The 22,709-nt window shown below is 36.9% G+C and overlaps 1 protein-coding gene and 1 long non-coding RNA gene across 4 annotated transcripts; both read right to left on the minus strand.

Moving 5' to 3' along the window:
- Positions 1-328: 328 nt before the first annotated feature.
- Positions 329-13,405, minus strand: LOC141406258 (uncharacterized). The gene is made up of 3 exons (XR_012413351.1): positions 9,516-13,405; positions 4,009-4,326; positions 329-3,849 (listed from the first exon to the last, which is right to left on the minus strand). It is a non-coding gene; the product is annotated as an uncharacterized lncRNA (long non-coding RNA).
- A 2,158-nt stretch (positions 13,406-15,563) lies between these two features.
- Positions 15,564-20,084, minus strand: LOC141406256 (uncharacterized). 3 transcript variants are annotated; one of them, XM_073991495.1, is made up of 6 exons: positions 20,066-20,084; positions 19,842-19,951; positions 19,362-19,605; positions 16,974-17,629; positions 15,928-16,914; positions 15,564-15,854 (listed from the first exon to the last, which is right to left on the minus strand). In XM_073991495.1, exons 2-6 carry the CDS (start codon positions 19,843-19,845, stop codon positions 15,838-15,840), a joined length of 1,908 nt encoding a protein of 635 aa, XP_073847596.1. In that variant the 5' UTR covers positions 19,846-19,951; positions 20,066-20,084; the 3' UTR covers positions 15,564-15,837. The 3 variants fall into 3 exon arrangements, with proteins under 3 accessions (XP_073847596.1, XP_073847594.1, XP_073847595.1); XM_073991493.1 differs by lacking the exons at positions 19,842-19,951; positions 20,066-20,084 and having other exon boundaries at positions 19,362-19,794; XM_073991494.1 differs by lacking the exons at positions 19,842-19,951; positions 20,066-20,084 and having other exon boundaries at positions 15,564-16,914; positions 19,362-19,794.
- Between the last annotated feature and the right edge of the window lie 2,625 nt (positions 20,085-22,709).

Below are 22,709 nucleotides of genomic sequence, written 5' to 3' on the forward strand. Positions count from 1 at the left end.
GAGCAGGGAGGAGCACAAAAAGTGAACAAGGGTTGACAAGTCGGAAAATGGAAAATAATGGCGCGACTTGTGAACCCTTGAAATAATAATTTGTGTTGCCATACCGTCATTTTTTGCACAAATAACTTTGAGATTAATTAATTCTTATTTTTTGTATAAAAAATAAATAAATTTTCAAATTAATAAACATTTCTAGCAAGAAAAATGTCAGTTATTAACAATCCACTGTAAAAGAACATGGATATTGGTAAAAGAAAATACAACATTGAAACAACATGGCAACATCTGTAACAGCTGTTCTTTTGTTTTGACAGATATGTGAAAATTGTTTATTTACACTGAAGAATTCGTGAAGTTTATTGGAAAATCGTAAAAAAGTGAACAAATGTCGTTTAAAAACGTCATTAAATGGCTACAATAAGTAAATGTTTAATGTTGCATTTTGGGTGATAACAGAAATGGCAAATTCTGAGGAATACCAAGGAAATGAAGTCGAAGTTGTGTTTAGCACCATCTCCCATTCTTTCCAAGACTAGGAATAACAATTGCAGACATGGGTTGCTCCTGATTGGGTCCTTGTATAGTTGTGAGCCGCTTTATGCAGAATGTACCTTTTTGATCTGTCCATACCTGAAAACTCGATTTAGGCCTTCCTTCACTGATACATACCACGGGCAACGTTTTAGTTACAGTACTTGCTCGGGCATTACCGTGAGATAGGGATGGCTCTCACGGTAATGCCCGAGCAAGTACTGTAACAAAACGTTGGGTGGGTTGGCCCGACACACTAGGTCCATCAAGAATGATCTTCACGTTCTAGAGAGGGAAGCCCAACCATACTGGATAGAATCCCTTGCTCAACAAGCATTTCAAGTAGTTTTGAATAGCTTTCACATAGTCGCAGGTTCTAATGTAAACAAATATAGTGTGAATAAAGTCCACAACAAACCAGAGTAGTTTTTGCTCAACTATACTTGGGATATTGCAGTCGTCTAAATTCTTAGGCAAATCTTGATAGCACCATGCACAGCACTCTGCGTCTTTTAATGGTGCGATGCCAAACATAGTCATATAACTCCAGTGGATAGTTACATGCCATTCTTGGAACTGAAGGTAGACCCAATTTGTTGCGGTGCCTCACAGAACAAAGTCCCAAATCCGAGGGCGAAAAAAATTTTGCGTGGAGGGGCCTTAGGGTGTAGCCTTTTTCGCCTGCATGGCGGCTACGAACCATGAGATTCCACCAGCTCCCATTATGCGGTAGAGTTGGGGGAGCCAGTGGTAACTAAAGTGAACACTCCCGGGATGGCAGGCCACTGTAATGCCTTTCATGACCTGCCGTGTTCACATTTTTGTTGTTTTTTTTTATTTTTTTGTATTGGGGGGAGTTAATTTTTTTTCCCAAAAATTTTGTGTGTTGAGGGTTTTTGGTTTTTATCGTTGGGGTGTCCATTTTTTTTGTTATACACCCTTTGGAGTAAAATTAAGGGCAACTGGATTGTCATGCCTTCAATCCGTTGCCCAAATTAAACAAAAGCCGAAGCCGCCACATGTGAAATACAGAAAACACAAGTATCGAACCACTGGTATGGCAAAATAAGCCAAGGAAATATTAGCCATCCCAGAGGGAGATCTTGATTGTTTCCTGTAGTCCATCATTGGGGGCTGCACCTAAAAAAACAAAGGCTGAAAAGAAAAAAACAAATATTAATTAATAATAGAAGAAAAAAGAAAAAAATTGGAACGATACCGCCAGTCAACTTATGCGTGTTTTTTCTTTTTGTTGTTTATCTCTGGTTTTGACATTTTGATCAAGTGGAGAATTTACAATCTCCAATTTTAGGCAGTGTTCTGAATGCTAGTTGAACCCGTGTTGCCAAAACAAATATGACTGAGAATTTTAGGAAACGGTTTTATCGGCCTAAAATGTGCACAAACTAAGGTGGCACTCTCTTAAAACAAGTCCGGCGAAAATTAGGGCTCAAATGTTGCAAAGGTTTTTTTTTTGCTAATTAATTGAGAGGGGGACGACTGGTGGTAGGAAAAGGGACAAATCTAGTGGGTTTGCAAGATGTCGAGTAATGGAAAGGAGCCATTTTTACGACCGAACCTATAAAAGAGAGCATTTTCAGAAAAAGGTTCAGTTGTTTAGTGGTGTTGAGCAAATTAACCTATCCGTGTAATTAAGAGCGTTTTAAACAATAAAAGTGAACGTTTTTTAATAAGATATCTAGAACATTTTTAATATATCAAAGGTGACGAGGAGAAATTTAATAGAATAGAGTGGTGACGTGGTGTTCGAGCCGTGTGAATTTACCTAAACCGACAAACAAAAAAAAGGTCGGTGTCAGGTTGGAGCACATAACGTTATCTTGTGGTCGATAGTGTCACTAACTCTGGAACATAAGGTAGGAACACAGTATTGCCAATCATCATTGAAAATAAGTGTTACCTAATACCATCTGTGGGCAAAACCCAAAACTAAGAATTAAATCTCCGCTCGTGGAATCCTAGCCCAGCACCCTAATCAATTTATTCGAGACACCCAAATTAATTGTTATACCCTGAAGTCTCCAATTCATTTCTTGCCAACACCGTGGTCTGAAATCGTCATAAAACGACGTAAAAATATACTAAGCTAATTGATGGTGGAAATTTGTTCTCGAAACAGGTAGTTGTCGAGAAGTAATGAGGATACCACTTTGTGAGACGTATGAGCGTATTGTGGTCATTATATGACCCCAAGGATGAATCGTTGCCCAGTTAAAATCTTAAAAGAAAATATTAAACCATTTACTTTTTTATTTATTATTCAAACTTTTATCTGACATAACATATCTTTAATTATTTATTCTGCTTGTTTAGTATATTATATCTTTTATTCAGCATATTTATTGTTTATTGATATTATTGATGTTTTAATTAGGTTATCAAGTTAATGTTTGCTTGTTAAGTCCAGTTTAAATGTCTGTTGTCAACATTCTCGTGAGCGAGATTATTAATCCTGATAATTAGGCCCATTACATGTCCGATATTAGAAAAGAGCTCTTTTTTTAGTGACATTAGGGTGGGTAGATGTCAGAAACCTAGATCTCGTGATATCGAAATGATTGATTTTGATTATCCTTATTGGATGTTTGTTTTGTATTAGTCCCAAGGACAAAAAGGAAACATTAAACTGATCATTTTGTTTGGTCAAAAGACCGTTCGTTTTAAATACCCGTTTTGTTAAACAATCACTATATTGATTTTTTTTTCTATCTTCAAAAGAGAAACTTTAGCTAATGAAAACTGTTTTTAATTTTATTTTTTTTTTATTCATAAATTATTTTATTTTATACAAAATTATAATCAACAAAATATTTAATTATTAAGTCCGACATAAATGTTAGTTTTAGAATCAATTAGAATAAAAATGACTTGATGTATTTTTTGGAATCAGAAATCATGATGTGCTAAATTGATTGGAAGGGGGACATGAAGGTGAGGTAAGTGGTGTGGCTGTGTGCGGGATTAGGGGTCATCTGGGAAAGAAGGGCAAAGGTGATCAAGGTAGGGAGGGCGGCTAAGCTGGTCCATGGGCCAGTGGTTAGTATGGATTGTGGTGGTGTCCAGTAGGTGATAGTAGATTGTTCAATGTTGTTCTCCAGTTGTTTATTGTTGATGTTCCTGGGCCAGATGTCGGGATGGGACTCACCCCAAGGGAGTCGACGGAGTTGGCCGGCGCTATCAAGGCATCATTAGGCCGCATCTAAGGGACACATAACAGTATGGCGCCCAAACCAAAGAAACCTTAGTGTTTGTAGACGTTAGGAAGTGTATACCATCGAAACACTTGGAAATAGACCACTAGAAAGAGAAAGAAATAGACCAACATTACAACTTTGCGTCAGGAACAAGCATTTCAGCCGTTTTTGTAGCCATTCTGGACAGGTGCCAGAATCTGATGTACAGAAACTGCTAGATATGGTTGTTTTAGACAAGAAGTCAGTGATGAAAAGTACATACCAGAATAGGATGTGGCACGGAAATCTGAGGGTTTAACGTTTTGCACAGAATATCCTGGGTAGTAGATTAGATTAGAATCAGATTAAGATTTAATAGTGATCCAGCTTCACATATTAGGATATCCGCTCTGGAATCAAACTAGAGGTCAGTTGTATTCAAATAGAGGAACTGAAAGCTGTTGACGTCGACGTTCAGAGGCGCATCAGTGCATTTATTAAATCGTGTTTTTTTGTTATTGTTTGAATGATCCATCACAGTCCAAAACCATTAAAATAGCCTGAAAACCGCACACACTACTCCTCATCCGAAAATGTCCTCCTAAAAAGATGTATAATTAGATTTGAGACTTGATTAAGCGTTAAAAAAAAAAAAAAAAAAAAAGACAAACTAGTAGAAAGCAAGAAATTGACTGACGAGAAAATAAAACTTAGGAAAGTGTAATGAGTAGAGAGACTAGGTCCCAAGCAAAAAAGAGAGATAGACCCACTTTATTCGACCTTAATAGAACCATAGATAATTCGGAAGGAAAGAAAACGAAGAAAGAGTCTGAAATGACCGAATCAACCCCAACAGGTGGCATACATTTCAGGGATTTATCCGACACCATAAACGCCAGGACCCCGATTATGGATACACCACGTCCTGCGTTAATGCAGACCGGAACAGAGCAACCACGTAATGTCCCGAACACTGATCAAATCAGGGCTTTAGAGACCTCTGTCCATTCCGTTCAATCGGAGATGGCTGAGATTAAGAAAGCATTAGGAGAGTTATCAATCACGATGCAAAAGATAGCCCAGGGCAACGTCGATCGAGAAAATACCACCAAACAGGTTCCGAACACTACCTCAGCTCAAAATGCACAAAATCAAGACGGCAACAACATTTTGAATCCAGTTCCGGCCAATATTGGGGCCAATCAAGACCCACCAACTACTTCTACCAATTCCCAACAAACAAACAATGCTTTTCAGGAGAGACCACTCCCTATCGAACAAACAAAAGGGTTGAATATAATTCGAATAAATAAACTAGGACTAAATTTTGATGGGAGTCCAAATGGTATTGGGGTTGAAGACTTTGTCTTTAGATTGGAGTACTTCCAAAAGCAATATAGGATACCATGGACAGAGATTATTCGTGATTTCCCTCTCTTAGTTTCCGGTAGAGCCGAGTCGTGGTTCTGGTTATTCCAGAAGACTAATCAATTTCACGATTGGGAAGATTTGAAATTCTGCCTATTAAGTCAATACCAATCATCTCGATCGAATTTTGAAATTGTCACGGATCTAGCTCAAAGAAAGCAACAGCCAAACGAATCGGTAGACAATTTCTTTCAAACAATGGCTAAAATCAGAACCAAATTGGTTCAACCAATTCCTGAAATCGATATGATAAAGATAATGAAAAAGAATATAAGAGAGAGCATAGGAAGAATTGTTTACCCGATACCGGTTTCCTCAGTTGAGCAACTCCGAATAGAGTGCAATGAGGCTGAGAAGCATTTTTTGAGACGGGAAAACAAACCAACCTTCACAACAGCACGCCCAATCAGACAGGTCAATGAAATTTATGAAGAAATGGACATGAGAGGAGACCAGTCCTATAGGGAGGAAGATTTTGAGGTGTCGGCTATTCAATTTAACCGAAACCCAAATCCTCAGCTAATTTGCTGGAATTGTAGGAAGACTGGGCATGGGTTTAGGGAATGTGAAGAAACCACAAGGTCCCTATTCTGCTACAAGTGTGGCAAACCTGGAACTACAACTCCAAAATGTAGCGTTTGTCAGCAGGGAAACTGCAAGAAGGGCGTCGAGAGAGAAGGGGGCTCACGTCCGAGTTACAACCCCGGAAACTAATGATATCCCATGATAACGATAAACATCATATCAATAACAATAGTGAGATTACCCAAAACTCCAAAGAATCTTCATACGCCCAAGAAAGGCACCTAAAATCATTTGAGGAGCGTCAGAAAAATTATGACCAAATTAGGAAAATAATCTTCGGGGAAGTTGAGGTCCCACTGTGCACCAAAAAGGTCCCCAAAGTTCGTCAAAAATTTGCAGATAAGAGGAAAAAGTTCAAAATGATTATCGAAGCCATAAACAGAACAATTCAAGTTAATGACCCTAGACCTTTTGCCGACGTAGAGATCGAAGGGATCCAATTAAAAGGATTACTGGACTCTGGGGCTTCAGTGAGTCTAATGGGAAAGGGCTGTAGGGAAATTGTAGAGAAGTTAGAAAAAGAAATAAAACCCATCTTCTCCCATGTTAAAACGGCTGCTGGTAGTCAACACCGGATAATAGGAAAAGTATTTTTAAACGTCTCATATAAAGGCGTGGAAAAAGAAATCGAGTTGTATCTCTGCCCTGACTTAGAGCAAGAGATCTACTTGGGGATAAATTTTTGGAAACTATATAATATTGCCCCGGAAGTAGTTAAAGTCGATGAAATGAATGTAGAACAGATGCATAAGGACATGGTTGATGGGGAGAACTACAAATTAAACCCACATGATTTAACTCCAGAACAACAACAAAGGCTAGATAATGTAATCAAAAATTTTCATACATTCGAGGAAAAAGGACTGGGAAAGACTTCGTTAGAGAGGCATTCCATAAAATTAGTTGATGGCGCTGAACCTGTAAAGGATCGATATTACCCCATATCGCCCGCAGTTCAGGCTATCGTATATGAAGAAGTAGACAACATGCTTCGGTTAAATGTCATAGAGGAAAGTGAAAGTCCCTGGTCCAACAGGACAACTATAGTTAAGAAACCAGGTAAAAATCGTTTCTGCTTAGATGCCCGAAAACTTAATAAATTAACGATAAAGGACGCGTATCCGCTCCAAAATATAGACGGCATCTTAAGCAGAATCGACGAAACCTATTATATCAGCAGTGTTGATCTAAAATTTGCATTTTGGCAAATTGAATTAGATGATGAAAGCAAAGCATACACAGCGTTTACTGTCCCCGGCCGCCCTTTATATCAATTTAGGGTAATGCCATTCGGCCTGTGTAATGCGGCCCAACGCTTGTGTAGGCTGATGGACAAAGTTATACCATCACACTTGAAAGAGAATGTTTTCATTTATCTGGACGACCTGCTGGTTATATCCAGTGACTTTGACGATCACCTACGTCTTTTAAACGAAGTAGCAGAGTGCCTGAAGAAAGCCAATCTCACTATAGGGCTTAAGAAATCTCAGTTCTGCTTCCGCGAATTGAGGTATTTGGGATTTATAATTGGCGATGGGAAGCTAAAGACAGACCCCGACAAAGTAAAAGCTATTAAAAATATTAAACTACCACAAAGCGCCAGGGAAGTTAGAAGCTTTTTAGGGACAGCGGGATGGTATAGGCGTTTCATTAAAGATTTTGCCACCATCTCCGCACCGCTTACGGATACACTAAAGAAAAGTAAAAAGTTTGTAATATCTGAAGCAGCTATTAAAGCATTCGAAGCATTGAAAAAGGCTTTAACATCCGCTCCAGTTCTTCGCCATCCTGATTTTTCTAAACACTTTTACATCCAATGTGATGCATCAGAATATGGCATTGGAGCGGTGTTATACCAATTAAACGATAAGGGGGAGGAACATCCCATAGCGTTCTATTCCCAAAAATTGAATTCCTGTCAACGCAATTATAGCGTGACAGAAAAAGAATGTCTAGCAGCTGTGATGGCTATCAAAAAGTTTCGACCATATGTCGAACTGATGCCATTTACAGTGATTACAGATCACGCTTCACTAAAATGGTTGATGTCCCTAAAGGATCTAACCGGAAGATTAGCTAGGTGGTCACTGCAACTGCAGGCCTTCAACTTTAATATAGAGCATCGGAAAGGAACCGATAATGTCGTAGCCGATATGCTGTCGAGGGCCCCAGTTGTAGATGTTAGCGAAATCACTAAAGAGGACTTTCTAGATTTTGAGACCCTAGAGTTCGAGAGCGAGGAATATTTAGACTTGATCAAGACGATTAACGAGAATAAGGATAAATTGCCCGATTTAAAGGTAGAAAACGGGTATGTTTTTAAAAAGTCGCTACCCCATGTTACCGAAAATGAGGAGCTCATGTGGAGGTTATGGATCCCTTCCAATCTAACCCAAGAAATAATAAGGAAAGCCCATGATTCGCTCACATCGGCACATGGTGGTATTGTGAAGACCCTGGAACGAGTCAGAAGATTCTTCTATTGGCCTCGGATGACAGTACAAGTGCGAGAATATGTTAGGAACTGTCAGCTGTGCAAGGAAACCAAAGCTAGCAATCAGCATATGATGCCCAGTATAGGGAAAGAGGTGGTAACTGATAGGCCGTTCCAAAAGCTGTACATTGATTTCCTAGGAAAATATCCTAGGTCAAAGAAGGGTAATACATACATCTTCATCGTTGTGGATCACTTCACCAAATTCACCTTCCTCAAAGCTATGAGAGAGGCAACCACAGGAAACGTAGTCAGATTCCTCGTCGATGAAATTTTTCATAAATTTGGTGTTCCTGAAGTGATCCACAGCGATAATGGTGCACAATTTACCTCCAAAACCTTTGAAGAATTGATGGACACCTATCAGATAAACCACATGAAAACGGCCATATATTCACCACAGTCAAACGCGTCGGAACGTGTTAACCAGTCGGTGATTAATGCCATTCGGACATATCTCGATAAAGACCACCGAGATTGGGATATGTATTTATCCGAAATAGAATGTGCATTAAGAAATTCTATACATACTTCGACTGGTGTGACACCGTTCTTCGCGTTGTTTGGCTTTCATATGTATTCAAGTGGTTGTGATTATAACCTTGCAAGAAAGCTAAAGTCCTTAACCGACCATGAACTCAACGGTTTAGATAGACCAAATAAACTAGAACTTATAAGAGATAAGATTAAAAACCATTTGCACCAAGCGTACAAAAAAAGTTCTGAAAAGTATAATAAACGAGCACGGGTGGTAAAATTTCGACCTGGACAGGAAGTGTACAGGCGAAATACAGTCCTATCCGACTTTTCTAAAAACATAAACTCAAAATTCTGCAAGAAATTTTTGAAGGCTCGAATCGTGAAACCCGTTGGACAAAATATGTATGAGTTAGAGAATATGCAAGGGAAATCTATCGGTATATACCATGTCAAGGACATAAAGTATTAGTGCAATATAGAAACAAGATCTGTGATAGACAAGTGCAATATTAGATTTAAGTTAGCTTTAATTATATGTCGTGCTTGTCCCATCCATAGATTTACTTCTATAGTGCAATACAATACTACGTCTGTGATATATGCAAATGTACTTGATTTTAAGTCCAAATCAGTAATAATTTCCCTTCATTTTATACCATACCTCGTAATTATATCTCTACTCCAGAATTATACTAGTTTTTTGATTATACCAGTTTTAATTTTACACCCTAGCTTTTATTTATATGCATCTATTATATTTCCCTACCCTATCTCGTAATTATACGCTCTATATAAGAACTTACGCGATAGTCCACATCCATCGAAGAGAGCAATTAGGTTCCCAATCGTTCTCAAGTCCATACCGGACAACCTAGAATGAGACACAAAGTAAGGACTTATATGATGGACCTTGAACACTATACTTCCCTAATGCCAAATTATGTCCTTAGCCCGGCTGAATCTCAGGGCGTGAGAGTTCCCCACGTTGGGTTTGATCAACGACATCACATAACCCATAGCCCCCGCACACCAGTCCTGACTGCATGCTTGGTCAGCCCTGGAGTTTTGTTGCGGTGCCTCACAGAACAAAGTCCCAAATCCGAGGGCGAAAAAAATTTTGCGTGGAGGGGCCTTAGGGTGTAGCCTTTTTCGCCTGCATGGCGGCTACGAACCATGAGATTCCACCAGCTCCCATTATGCGGTAGAGTTGGGGGAGCCAGTGGTAACTAAAGTGAACACTCCCGGGATGGCAGGCCACTGTAATGCCTTTCATGACCTGCCGTGTTCACATTTTTGTTGTTTTTTTTTATTTTTTTGTATTGGGGGGAGTTAATTTTTTTTCCCAAAAATTTTGTGTGTTGAGGGTTTTTGGTTTTTATCGTTGGGGTGTCCATTTTTTTTGTTATACACCCTTTGGAGTAAAATTAAGGGCAACTGGATTGTCATGCCTTCAATCCGTTGCCCAAATTAAACAAAAGCCGAAGCCGCCACATGTGAAATACAGAAAACACAAGTATCGAACCACTGGTATGGCAAAATAAGCCAAGGAAATATTAGCCATCCCAGAGGGAGATCTTGATTGTTTCCTGTAGTCCATCATTGGGGGCTGCACCTAAAAAAACAAAGGCTGAAAAGAAAAAAACAAATATTAATTAATAATAGAAGAAAAAAGAAAAAAATTGGAACGATACCGCCAGTCAACTTATGCGTGTTTTTTCTTTTTGTTGTTTATCTCTGGTTTTGACATTTTGATCAAGTGGAGAATTTACAATCTCCAATTTTAGGCAGTGTTCTGAATGCTAGTTGAACCCGTGTTGCCAAAACAAATATGACTGAGAATTTTAGGAAACGGTTTTATCGGCCTAAAATGTGCACAAACTAAGGTGGCACTCTCTTAAAACAAGTCCGGCGAAAATTAGGGCTCAAATGTTGCAAAGGTTTTTTTTTTGCTAATTAATTGAGAGGGGGACGACTGGTGGTAGGAAAAGGGACAAATCTAGTGGGTTTGCAAGATGTCGAGTAATGGAAAGGAGCCATTTTTACGACCGAACCTATAAAAGAGAGCATTTTCAGAAAAAGGTTCAGTTGTTTAGTGGTGTTGAGCAAATTAACCTATCCGTGTAATTAAGAGCGTTTTAAACAATAAAAGTGAACGTTTTTTAATAAGATATCTAGAACATTTTTAATATATCAAAGGTGACGAGGAGAAATTTAATAGAATAGAGTGGTGACGTGGTGTTCGAGCCGTGTGAATTTACCTAAACCGACAAACAAAAAAAAGGTCGGTGTCAGGTTGGAGCACATAACGTTATCTTGTGGTCGATAGTGTCACTAACTCTGGAACATAAGGTAGGAACACAGTATTGCCAATCATCATTGAAAATAAGTGTTACCTAATACCATCTGTGGGCAAAACCCAAAACTAAGAATTAAATCTCCGCTCGTGGAATCCTAGCCCAGCACCCTAATCAATTTATTCGAGACACCCAAATTAATTGTTATACCCTGAAGTCTCCAATTCATTTCTTGCCAACACCGTGGTCTGAAATCGTCATAAAACGACGTAAAAATATACTAAGCTAATTGATGGTGGAAATTTGTTCTCGAAACAGGTAGTTGTCGAGAAGTAATGAGGATACCACTTTGTGAGACGTATGAGCGTATTGTGGTCATTATATGACCCCAAGGATGAATCGTTGCCCAGTTAAAATCTTAAAAGAAAATATTAAACCATTTACTTTTTTATTTATTATTCAAACTTTTATCTGACATAACATATCTTTAATTATTTATTCTGCTTGTTTAGTATATTATATCTTTTATTCAGCATATTTATTGTTTATTGATATTATTGATGTTTTAATTAGGTTATCAAGTTAATGTTTGCTTGTTAAGTCCAGTTTAAATGTCTGTTGTCAACATTCTCGTGAGCGAGATTATTAATCCTGATAATTAGGCCCATTACATGTCCGATATTAGAAAAGAGCTCTTTTTTTAGTGACATTAGGGTGGGTAGATGTCAGAAACCTAGATCTCGTGATATCGAAATGATTGATTTTGATTATCCTTATTGGATGTTTGTTTTGTATTAGTCCCAAGGACAAAAAGGAAACATTAAACTGATCATTTTGTTTGGTCAAAAGACCGTTCGTTTTAAATACCCGTTTTGTTAAACAATCACTATATTGATTTTTTTTTCTATCTTCAAAAGAGAAACTTTAGCTAATGAAAACTGTTTTTAATTTTATTTTTTTTTTATTCATAAATTATTTTATTTTATACAAAATTATAATCAACAAAATATTTAATTATTAAGTCCGACATAAATGTTAGTTTTAGAATCAATTAGAATAAAAATGACTTGATGTATTTTTTGGAATCAGAAATCATGATGTGCTAAATTGATTGGAAGGGGGACATGAAGGTGAGGTAAGTGGTGTGGCTGTGTGCGGGATTAGGGGTCATCTGGGAAAGAAGGGCAAAGGTGATCAAGGTAGGGAGGGCGGCTAAGCTGGTCCATGGGCCAGTGGTTAGTATGGATTGTGGTGGTGTCCAGTAGGTGATAGTAGATTGTTCAATGTTGTTCTCCAGTTGTTTATTGTTGATGTTCCTGGGCCAGATGTCGGGATGGGACTCACCCCAAGGGAGTCGACGGAGTTGGCCGGCGCTATCAAGGCATCATTAGGCCGCATCTAAGGGACACATAACAAATTTTGTACCAAATTCTGAAAGAATTCAGAGATTCAGACCGAATTCGTAAAGAACTCTGAAAAAATGTTAGCGGTCAATGTCCTAAGCTTTAAAAAACAAGAACATTCGTTTTATGCAACTATAAACATTATGGTAGAAATTTATAATAATGATATTTCTTTCTTTTTATAAGAATAAAAACAAAAACGCCCATTTGTTTTTAAATTTTTAAGTTGACCTCAAGCCAAATTAAAACCAAAGAAAATAGCGTCCAAAGGTCAACAATAACCTCACAACATAAAAAATCTCTTATTATTTTTTGTTACTTTCAACCTAAAATACAATTAATTATCATTACAGATACAAAATATTCGTATTTTTTAAAATAAATGTTCACACTTAAATTTTTTTGTTCAACTCACTTTGATTTCGGTAGTGAGAAATTTCAGCAGAAATTTGCCTCTTTTTCTCACTTTTTTTACATTTGTAATAGCTAATTTTTTCACGAACGTGAGTTTTGCTCACCCTCTTGTTGTTTATAATAAGGGAACAGTGAGAACATAACACCACTCACGGCGATATGATGTTTATAATAGGGGAGGAGGCGAGAAAGAGAAAACTCACGGTGAGAGGCCGTTCATAATTGGGCTGATAGTAACATGGATGCCGGCGTCTGATTGGCTGGTATGCCGACTTTGACATTTGTTCCAGCTTTTTTGACGTTTTTTTTTCCATTTTTGCGTTCCCGAACTTTTTGAAAAAAACTTTTGTGTGACAACAATTTTTCTCTATTTCTTTCTTTTACGAGTTTTACTATTAAAAAGTACGGGAACAAAGCTTTTGTTGGCGGACAAATTGTTCTGTTTTGGCAAGTCAGCTGATTGCTTCCTGGTTTTTGCTGGGAAGGTGTCTGTTTACTTTTTACAATTTTCTAGCAAAAGAGAATAAAACCCCTTACTCTCTGAGAAAGTTCTTGCTGGACAATTCTTGCTGGGAAAGTAACCAGACAGACTTAATATATTTATTCAGAGAAATAGGAATTTCACAACACAAATGTGTATCGAATAACTTAAATTAATTCTAAAAACAAAAAATATAATTTTTGCAAGTTTTTTAAACATTTATTTTCACTTTTGTCATCGTTTGAGTATTTTTGTTTTTCTACAACACACACAAACAAACAAAGACATCATAAAACAGTTGAATTTTTTGGTAGTCTATGGCAAAAAACAGGACTGCTAATAGTATGGTGTTTTTGTGCATTGTTTAGAATAAATGACGCAGCTATCGTCATTTATTTTTGTATGGTAAATGACGCAAAATGTTGCCTGTTTTAGCAAATAAATGACGAAACAGCTCTAAATGACGAAAAAGTTCCTAATGTAAATTGGACATAATATGTGTGTTCGTTTACTCAAAATTTGTACTAATTGTTACTGGATGTTGTTCGTTTACTCTACAGTACAATGCAAAAGTGCTTAAGGCCTGCGTACATAAGCTGCTCTGCCTGATTGCCTTGCTTTTCTGCTTCATTTTTGACATAATAAAAATAAAAGAATAAAGAAGGCCGAGCAAATTTCGAACTGGGTTGCCTTTTTCTTTTTTATTCTTTTATCAGAAGTAAGCAAGGTAAGCAGGCAAGGCAGCTTATGTACGCAGGCCTTTAGTCGATTGCAAGAAGTTACTGGACTTGTACAAATTTGTACAAATTATTGAGTAAGGTGGCCATCAGACCATCTGCTTTTTCACATGTATTTTGTCACTTTGGGTATACTAATATACAGAACAGCTGATGTCATACATGTGAAAAAGCACATGGTCTGATGACGGCCTAAACGAACACACGTAAGACCAAAACTTAAAACTCGACGCCTGACGTGTGCGTACAAAAATACAAAAACAAAATACATGTATTTCAAATTGAAAACAAAAACAAATACATGTATTTTGTTTTTGTATTTTTGTACGCACACGTCAGGCGTCGAGTTTTAAGTTTTGGTCTAATGTTCCTTGAAAAACATAGGTTTTCATAGTTCGATTTTTTCATTCACGAGCAAATACTCGATCGAATCGAATGTCGTAATTAGGCCCCAGGTATGATGAAAATCGATTTTCAGCTCAAAACGAGTCAAAAACGACTGTAGGTGTGATGCATGTACATTTTCCGTGATGCAATTCGATAATCGTTTATTTTTCTCGTTTTGAAAACAGTCATCTTTTTGTGGTCGATTTATAAAGGATGTAATGAATTTTGATATTTTTTTAAGAAAAAAAGGTTGAAATTTAAAAACGGATATAGAATAGATACATTTATTTGCCGCCTTATATTTAGTATATTTTGTTAAGAAAATGTAATTGGACAAGAATTTCCACACTAAACTTCCATATATATAGGCCAATTTAAAATTAAACACAAATTTATTTTATTTGTTATTACATTTTTTCTGCTTTTTCCATCGCCAAGACTAAAAAAGTGTTTTTTTTTCTATTTTTCTTCTTTCAACTGCAGATTAGGGATCACCAGTCCGTTTTTTGTTTGTGGGAATTTAATGAAATTGAAATAACGTGGAATTGAAATTCGATGCGGATCCCATCTAAAAACAATTTACTCGTTTCGGGCAAATCGTTTTCATTGCAAATCGATTCGAAATTCATCACATACCTGTATGATAGACCGGTCGCACGCTATCGTAAGTCCCGGTCCACAATAGCGTAAATTTCAATAAAAAAGTTCATGAAATTAGGCGTTCTTAAATTGAATTCCCCACTACAGCAATTTTATGATTTTACTCTTGCTCTGTTCCAGAACCTGCAAGAAGCTACTATTTTTTACTACGATAGCATTTTTTCCTTTATGTTATCGGAAAAAATAGTAAAAAAGAGTAGATTCTTGCGTTTTGGAACAGACGTTCTACTATGGAAGTCGATCTAGAGACGCATAATTTCTTGCAATTTTTTCAATGAATAAGTTTCATGAAATTGTGCGACCCTAGATCGAGTTCCATCTAGAAACGCCTAATTTCATGAAATTAGTGTAAATCGGGACAAAAACAAAGGTCTTCATATTTTTGAAATACACCGAGACAATCTTTGTGTCTATATCAAAGGCGGAGCATTATATAAACAACTTAACTCATAGTCAGTCAATACATCTTATGTTATTTGCTCTTCAAATGATGCTTTATTTAAAAAAGATGAAATAATAAAAACATGGTATTCATAGATACATACGAGTACATCTGTAGTAATATAGTAATAGTAATAGACAGATGTGTGTGTTGTGTGTGATAATAAAAGTAACAAGAATGAAAATTATAATTATTCAAAACAAATTAATGTCGTTTCGTATACGACACAATGAGTAGTAGTTAATAGGTTTCCTCCTTCTCCTAGCGAATGTAGGTAGCACTGCTTCTAGCAAATATTTGCGGGTATTTAAAGGATGTCTAGAACTGATTTCAATTCAATTTTATAAAATTTCTTTTTTAAAAATAAGTTCTTTCGTTTCCATTTAATTCCACTCACCGTCTCCATAACGATGGAAGTTGTGAAATAATGCTTCTCGCAATAAATTAAACCCCATTTCATCTTCATCCGCATCATCCGGATCTGAATAGTACATATAAAAATCATCATCATCCTCATCTAACATACCCAAAAAGTCCATATCTTCATGATCGAAATCATCGTCATCATCATCATCAAAATCATGATCTTCATACATGAGTTCTTCCAAATCGGTGAATTGGAAATCAAATTTGAATTGTAATAAATCGGCGGATGCCTCAAATTCTGGCGTACTAATTGAGTACGCATCAATGCCAGAACGACATGCTGAAATACTTAGAGGTTTCTTTTGATCACGTTGTGTTTGCTCGGCCTTCAATAGTTTTAGTAGACCTTTGGCAAATGATTCTTTCAGCTGCTTACAACTGCGTATATCCAGAGTGTGTAAGTTTCGGCAGGATTTTATTAACTCCAAGAGTCCCTTTTCAGTGAAATTGTTACAATACCGAATGGTTAGTACTTCCAATTCGGGCAGTAGCGATAACTTTTCCAAACATTCATCATTTAGCTGATCATTCCAAGGACATATTAGCTTTTTCAATTTCTTTAGTTCGGCGATTTTATTCACTTTCTCCAGAGTCAAACAATTTCTGGCATCGAGGCATAAAGATTCCATTTGATGACTCTTATGTTTGGCCAGCTCATCAAAGAAGCTGAAGTGTATGTTATTTTCGGAATACAATGTCAAATGTTTCAGTTTGGGCAACATGGCCAAATAGTGGCTTTGTTTTGAGTATGAGCTATTTAGCTTAAGCGTTTCGAGATTTTTCAAATGTTTGAGCAATTCCTGGAAGTCCAGTGTACGCAGTAAGGGACAGTCTAGTATTTCCAGAGTGTGTAACTCAGTGAGACTTTCACATATTTTGAGAAAATGATGTGAAGACATACGGCGACAACCATTTAAGCAGAGATTTTCTACGGTTTTGAGTTCCTTTAGGTATTTGCCTGTAAAATTGAATTGAATTTATGAAATGATTAAATTGAATATTTATTGACTTGTTTACCTGTTATTTCACAATTTTGCTTCAATGAAAGAACTTTCAAATTTGGCAAATTCTTAAGCACCGGTATAGACGAATCACACAATTCGGTATCATTCAATTCCAATGATTCAATATTTGTCATTTTTCTCAAAAGTTTACGCAGCACCGATGGTTTCAAATGATTACTATCGATGCTGAGACTCTTGACGTTGGTACAAAACAACCCCAAAAACTCCATAATACGATTCGACTGTCTATACGGAACTTGACCATCCAATGTCTCGATTTGTGGTCCAGCCATTTCAAGAAATTGTCGAATTTGCCACAGTGTTAAATTATCCAATTCGTATAATAAAAATCGTTTATATTCAATTTTCGAATGCATCTCAAAGACACTACGCAGGCGGTTGCAGGTTCGGGCCAATTGTATTTTATCCTTCATTGGTAAATTTTGAAATATTAATTCCAAACAGTCGTCGTTTAAATTGAGCAGTGAAATTGAATCTTCAATGGTTTCATTAGATGCTTCATTAGCATCTCCATCACTACCCACACCAGCACTATTGTCTTTTCCGTTATGCGATTGTCCTCCTTGGGCATCAGGTTGATGCCAACTGTCGCAAGCACGAACACGTATTCTCTTTTTATTAATAAAATGATTGGCATTTTGTAAAACTCTAAAACGATAAAGGGAAAGAAAAAATTAAGAGATTAGACATTGGGTGAATGTTTAGTTAACGATCGCTATGAAATTGTAAGCAAAATTGTTTCTTTTCATACTGATCCCAAAGATGTATATTTGAGTAGGGGGAATTCGATACTTCCTCAGATTTTGGTCTCTAATGTTCCGAAAATATAGCAGACATAGAAAGGGCTTTCAAGGTTTGAAAGTCCTGAGACCCTTTCCAAAAGAAAAGGGTGCTTTCAAAGACCCTTTCCAAAGGAAAGTATGCTCCACAAGACTCTTTCCAAAGGAAAGTGTGCTCCATAAGACCCTTTCCAAAGGCAAATGCGCTTCCCAATACCCTTTCCAAAGGAAAGGGTGCTTCCTAAGAACCTTTCCAAAGCAAAGAGTGTTTCCCAAACCCCTTTTCAAACCAAAGGGTGCTTCCTAAGACCCTTACCAAACGAAAGGGTGCTTCCTAAGACCCTTTCCAAACGAAAGGTTGCTTCCTAAGACCCTTTCAAACGAAAGGGTGCTTCCTAAGACCCTTTCCAAACGAAAGGGTGCTTTCTAAGACCCTTTCCAAACGAAAGGGTGCTTCCTAAGACCCTTTCCAAACGAAAGGGTCTTCCTAAGACACTTTCCAAACGAAAGAGTGCTTCCTAAACCCTTTCCAAACGGTGTTTCCCAAGACCCTTTCAAAAGTAAAGAGTGCTTCCTACGACCCTTTCCAAAGAAAAGGGTGCTTCTTAAGACCCTATCCAAAGAAAACGGTGCTTCCTAAGACAATTTCCAAATTATTGGATGAGATCAAGACCTTTGCTAAAGAAAAGGATACGTCCCAATACCACTTCCAATACCCTTTGGAAAGGGTGCTTTCCAAGATCCTTTCCAAAGGAAAATGTGCGTTCAAAAACCCTTTCTAAAGGAAAGGAAGCGTTTAATGAGCATTCCCAAATGGAAAAGGCACCTCCAAATAGCATTTCTAAAGGAAAGGGTGCTTCCTGAGAACAAGTTTTGAAACGACCACCTTCACTTAAGTTTTTCATTTGTTAGTATATAACTATAGGTTCTAACCAGCTGTTTCTTTTTGTACTGACCACAACGGTGTTTAAAATAAAACGTCCGCGTCTAACCTACAACAGACTTTAAAGCTCCTCGATTATTACTATCTACTCTAAATGACAAGTGCACGTTGATGTTTTAGCATTGAAACACCTTTAAACTGGACCACCTCACCTCGGTGTATGATATGGCTAAGAATAAAACACAGCCAAACTCAACGCATGCCTCTCATGGCAGCTGGAGTCAACATTCTTGTTCCAAGGCATTTAAGGCAGCAATATGCGCATTGTGCTTTCCAAATACAAATGTTTGGGTAGTTAAATATAGGAGAATTAGTTCGTGTTTTTCTTCATTTTGGCGTTCCTAATGAAATATTTTTGGAAGATTTGTGTCGGGTTGAAATAAATACTAAACGTTGACATGTTAAAACGCTCCTCTACGCCACTTTTACTCACAGAAATATGCTACTGACTAAGCTTTTCGATCCAAGTCAAAAGTAGGCGGAATATATAGATTATGCCTTAGAAACATTTACATGACAATTTTAGAAATATGGCTAATACTATTTTAAATATTCCCGCCAAATGACAGCAATATGGCGACAAAGTTGTTTCTTTTGAAAACAACAAACATCAATTCTTAATACATAACAAAAGTGCAAAAAGTTTCTTTCTACTTACTTGGCTGCAACAGCGGGATCTATAAAATTAACAAATCCAATTTTATATGGCGCCGGATGGATGCCCTTGTTGTGCTTTCGATCATTTAGCAGACGCACATTTTTAATTTCTCCAAAAGTCTTAAAGTAATCAAGGGTTTGGCGCTCTGTCGTCTTGGAAGGAATGTTATAAACAAACAGATTGTACACCAACACATTGTCCTCGGTGAACGCCTTTCCGTTGATAATAGAGTAATTGGGTCTATCTGTAAAATGTGAATATGTTTTAAAATTTGCATCTAATGAAGATGAAACGCCACAAAACATTTGCCACATTTTTTTAATTTGTGAGATGTGATTTGATTCGAGATTTTTGCGCTGCAAAATAATGCTGCTTTTTCCTGTCGCTATGTATCTTCTTCGATGTTTCTTTCGCGACTAATGTCTACTGTTGCTTGCTTCTTTGCCTAATTAATTTATTCATCAAGACCTTTTTACTTACCCATTATTGTTATTTCCTTTCCAAGCAGAGGCGTCAGACCGAGCAGCTGGGCAAATCCGGCGATCTTTGTATTGGTAAAAAACGGGATTTAAATTGTATTGTCCTTATTTCTGTTTCTTGCGTTTCGCCAGCCAGGTAAAAATCAACAACAATAAAAATATAAAAATGAAGTGTTATGGCCACACATATATTTCTTGTACAGGTAAATCTCGATAGTTGCTTACTAAGATAATGGGAAGTTCTTCAATGGAATATAATGTTGCAATTCATTTCTTGTTTATTATTTACGACTGTTTAAAAATAAAATTTAGAAGAAAAAACTCGCTTAACAATATAAAATGTGTGTTTCTTTAGAAAGATTGTTGATGTAAAGTTAGTCGATAATCGATATAACCGATTAGCGATAACTAACAAAGACACTAAATGCTATGTCTAAAGCCACACGTTGAAACTTTCATACGAAACTTTCACAGCTTTTTGGAGAAAGTGGGGGCAAGGCGGCCATCAGACCATCTGCTTTTTCACATGTATGTTGTCACTTTGGGTATACTAATATACAGAACAGCTGATGTCATACATGTGAAAAAGTAGATGGTCTGATGGCGGGTGGCCTAAAGCTGGGTACACATTGTCAGTTTTGAATGACAGCTTTGTTGTTGCTTGCTAGTGTGGCCGTTAATTTTTGTCATTCATCATGCAACCACAAAATATTTTGTGGTTGCTGGACGGTTGGACAGTTATCGATAATTGCAAAAAATCGTCATTCAAAACTGACAATGTGTACTGTACTTAAATGAGCTCCTCCATCTCCGCTCTCTCCCAAAAAGCTGTGAAAGTTTCGTATGAAAGTTTCAACGCCTGGCTTTAAAGTTCTCAGATAAAGTTGATGGTCAGACTAGCAAAGTGTCTTGAAACCAATTTCGTTAGTCGATGGTCAGACTAGCCCGATTTTAACATGGCGACGTCAAGTTTTGGTCTGTTCCTTTACTTTTGAAAATAGTAAAACCGGCAAAAGTAGTAAAAGTTGTAAACTGCTCCCATATGAATTGTACGGTGTCTAAAGTAAAGGAACGCTTTTCGAGTAAAAAGTGGTAAAACTTGAAGATTCTTGCAGCCAATTCGTCCTCCCAGGTGCCTCCTTCCGGAGAATTGTGGCAAAATATTTTTCAAAAATGAAGAAGGTTGCTGCAAAGAAAGCATTAAAGGCCAAGAATGCCTTCGTAAATAAAAGCAAGCTATTCCTGCTTTATATTTTATTTAAAATATTGAAAGTTGTGTGGATGCGCAGCTTTGTGTAATATTTTCAATTAATGTAATTTTTACTATAAATAACACATTAATTTTGTTTTGTTTTTAATTTTCTGTTGATTCTAATGGGTACTTTACACGATATGTATTTTACTTATGGGTTGTCACTTTGCGTATACATTTTGTATATAGAAAGTGACAACCCATATGTAAAATACATATCGTGTAAAATACCCATAATGAATGTGCCTTGAATGTAAATACGAGGGCAGTTCGGAAACTTCTTAGCCTAGCACAAAAAGCGCGGTATAAACAGAAAAAAGTTAAGTGTTTTGGAAACTTCCATCTCTGTTATGAACACATGTTAAATTTTGTTTCGATCTTGCAACTCCTTCATATAGAAACAGGTGTTCAAAAAAAGACGCATCCGCAATTTTTTTACAATGGCAAAATTAGAAATTCGTGCTGTCATTAAATATTTACATAAAAAAGGTTTATCGGGACAAGAAATTCATAATGATATGGTGAATGTGTTAGGTGAAAGTGCTCCTTCATATTCAACAGTAAAAATTTGGTTGCTGAATTTAAACGTGGTCGTGAAGATGAACCACGTAGTGGTCGTCCAAAAACAGCAGCAACAACAGAAATTGTAGCCAAAGCGCATGATATGGTATTAAATGATCGACGAATAAAAGTGCGTGCATGATCGAGTCCATTTAATTTTGCATGAAGAACTACAGATGAAAAAGCTTTCTGCAAGATGGGTGCCGCATTTGTTAACAGTCGATCAAAAACGCATAAGAATGAACATTTCTCAAGCTTGTTTGGATCGTTTTAAGCGAAATAAAATGGATTTTAAGTGCCGTTTCATAACTGTTGATGAGACATGGATCCACCACTATACTCCAGAAACAAAAGAACAATCCAAACAATGGACTGAAGCTGGAGGAAGTGCCCCAAAGAAGGCAAAAACAATTCAATCGGCTGGTAAGGTTATGGCAACGGTTTTTTGGGACTTCAAAGGTACATATTTTATTGATTGACTATCTGAAAAAGGGCAAAACAATAAATTCAGAGTACTATTGCAACCTTTTGGATCAATTAAATGAACAAATTCGAGAAAAACGTCCTGGCTTACAACACAAAAAAATAATTTTTCATCAATACAACGCACCAGAGCACAAGAGTGTTTTAACAATGGCAAAAATCAACGAATTAAAGTACGAGTTGCTTGACCACCCACCTTATTCTCCTGAATTAGCTCCCAGTGACTTTTACTTGTTCCCAAATCTGAACAAAATCCTTGCTGGCAAGCGTTTTACCTCAAATGAAGATGCAATTACAGTTGTAAACCACTATTTTGAAGACCTCGAGGAAAACTATTTTAATCAAGGGATAGAATTGCTAGAAAAGCGTTGGACTAAGTGTATTAAAGTTTCAGGAGATTTTATTGAAAAATAAAAATATTTTTGTAAAACTAACTATTCTCTTTCATTGAAAGGCTAAGAAGTTTCCGAACCGCCCTCGTATACATATAAATATGTACATATATTTTAAATAAATGTCTGACATCCAACATTCATAGATTTTTCTGAAAGAGGGGGTGAAAAAAGTGTGCTT

Source organism: Musca autumnalis, unplaced genomic scaffold (genome assembly GCF_047663935.1).
Source record: "Musca autumnalis isolate F117 unplaced genomic scaffold, ASM4766393v1 scaffold_5, whole genome shotgun sequence".
Classification (NCBI taxonomy): domain Eukaryota; kingdom Metazoa; phylum Arthropoda; class Insecta; order Diptera; family Muscidae; genus Musca; species Musca autumnalis.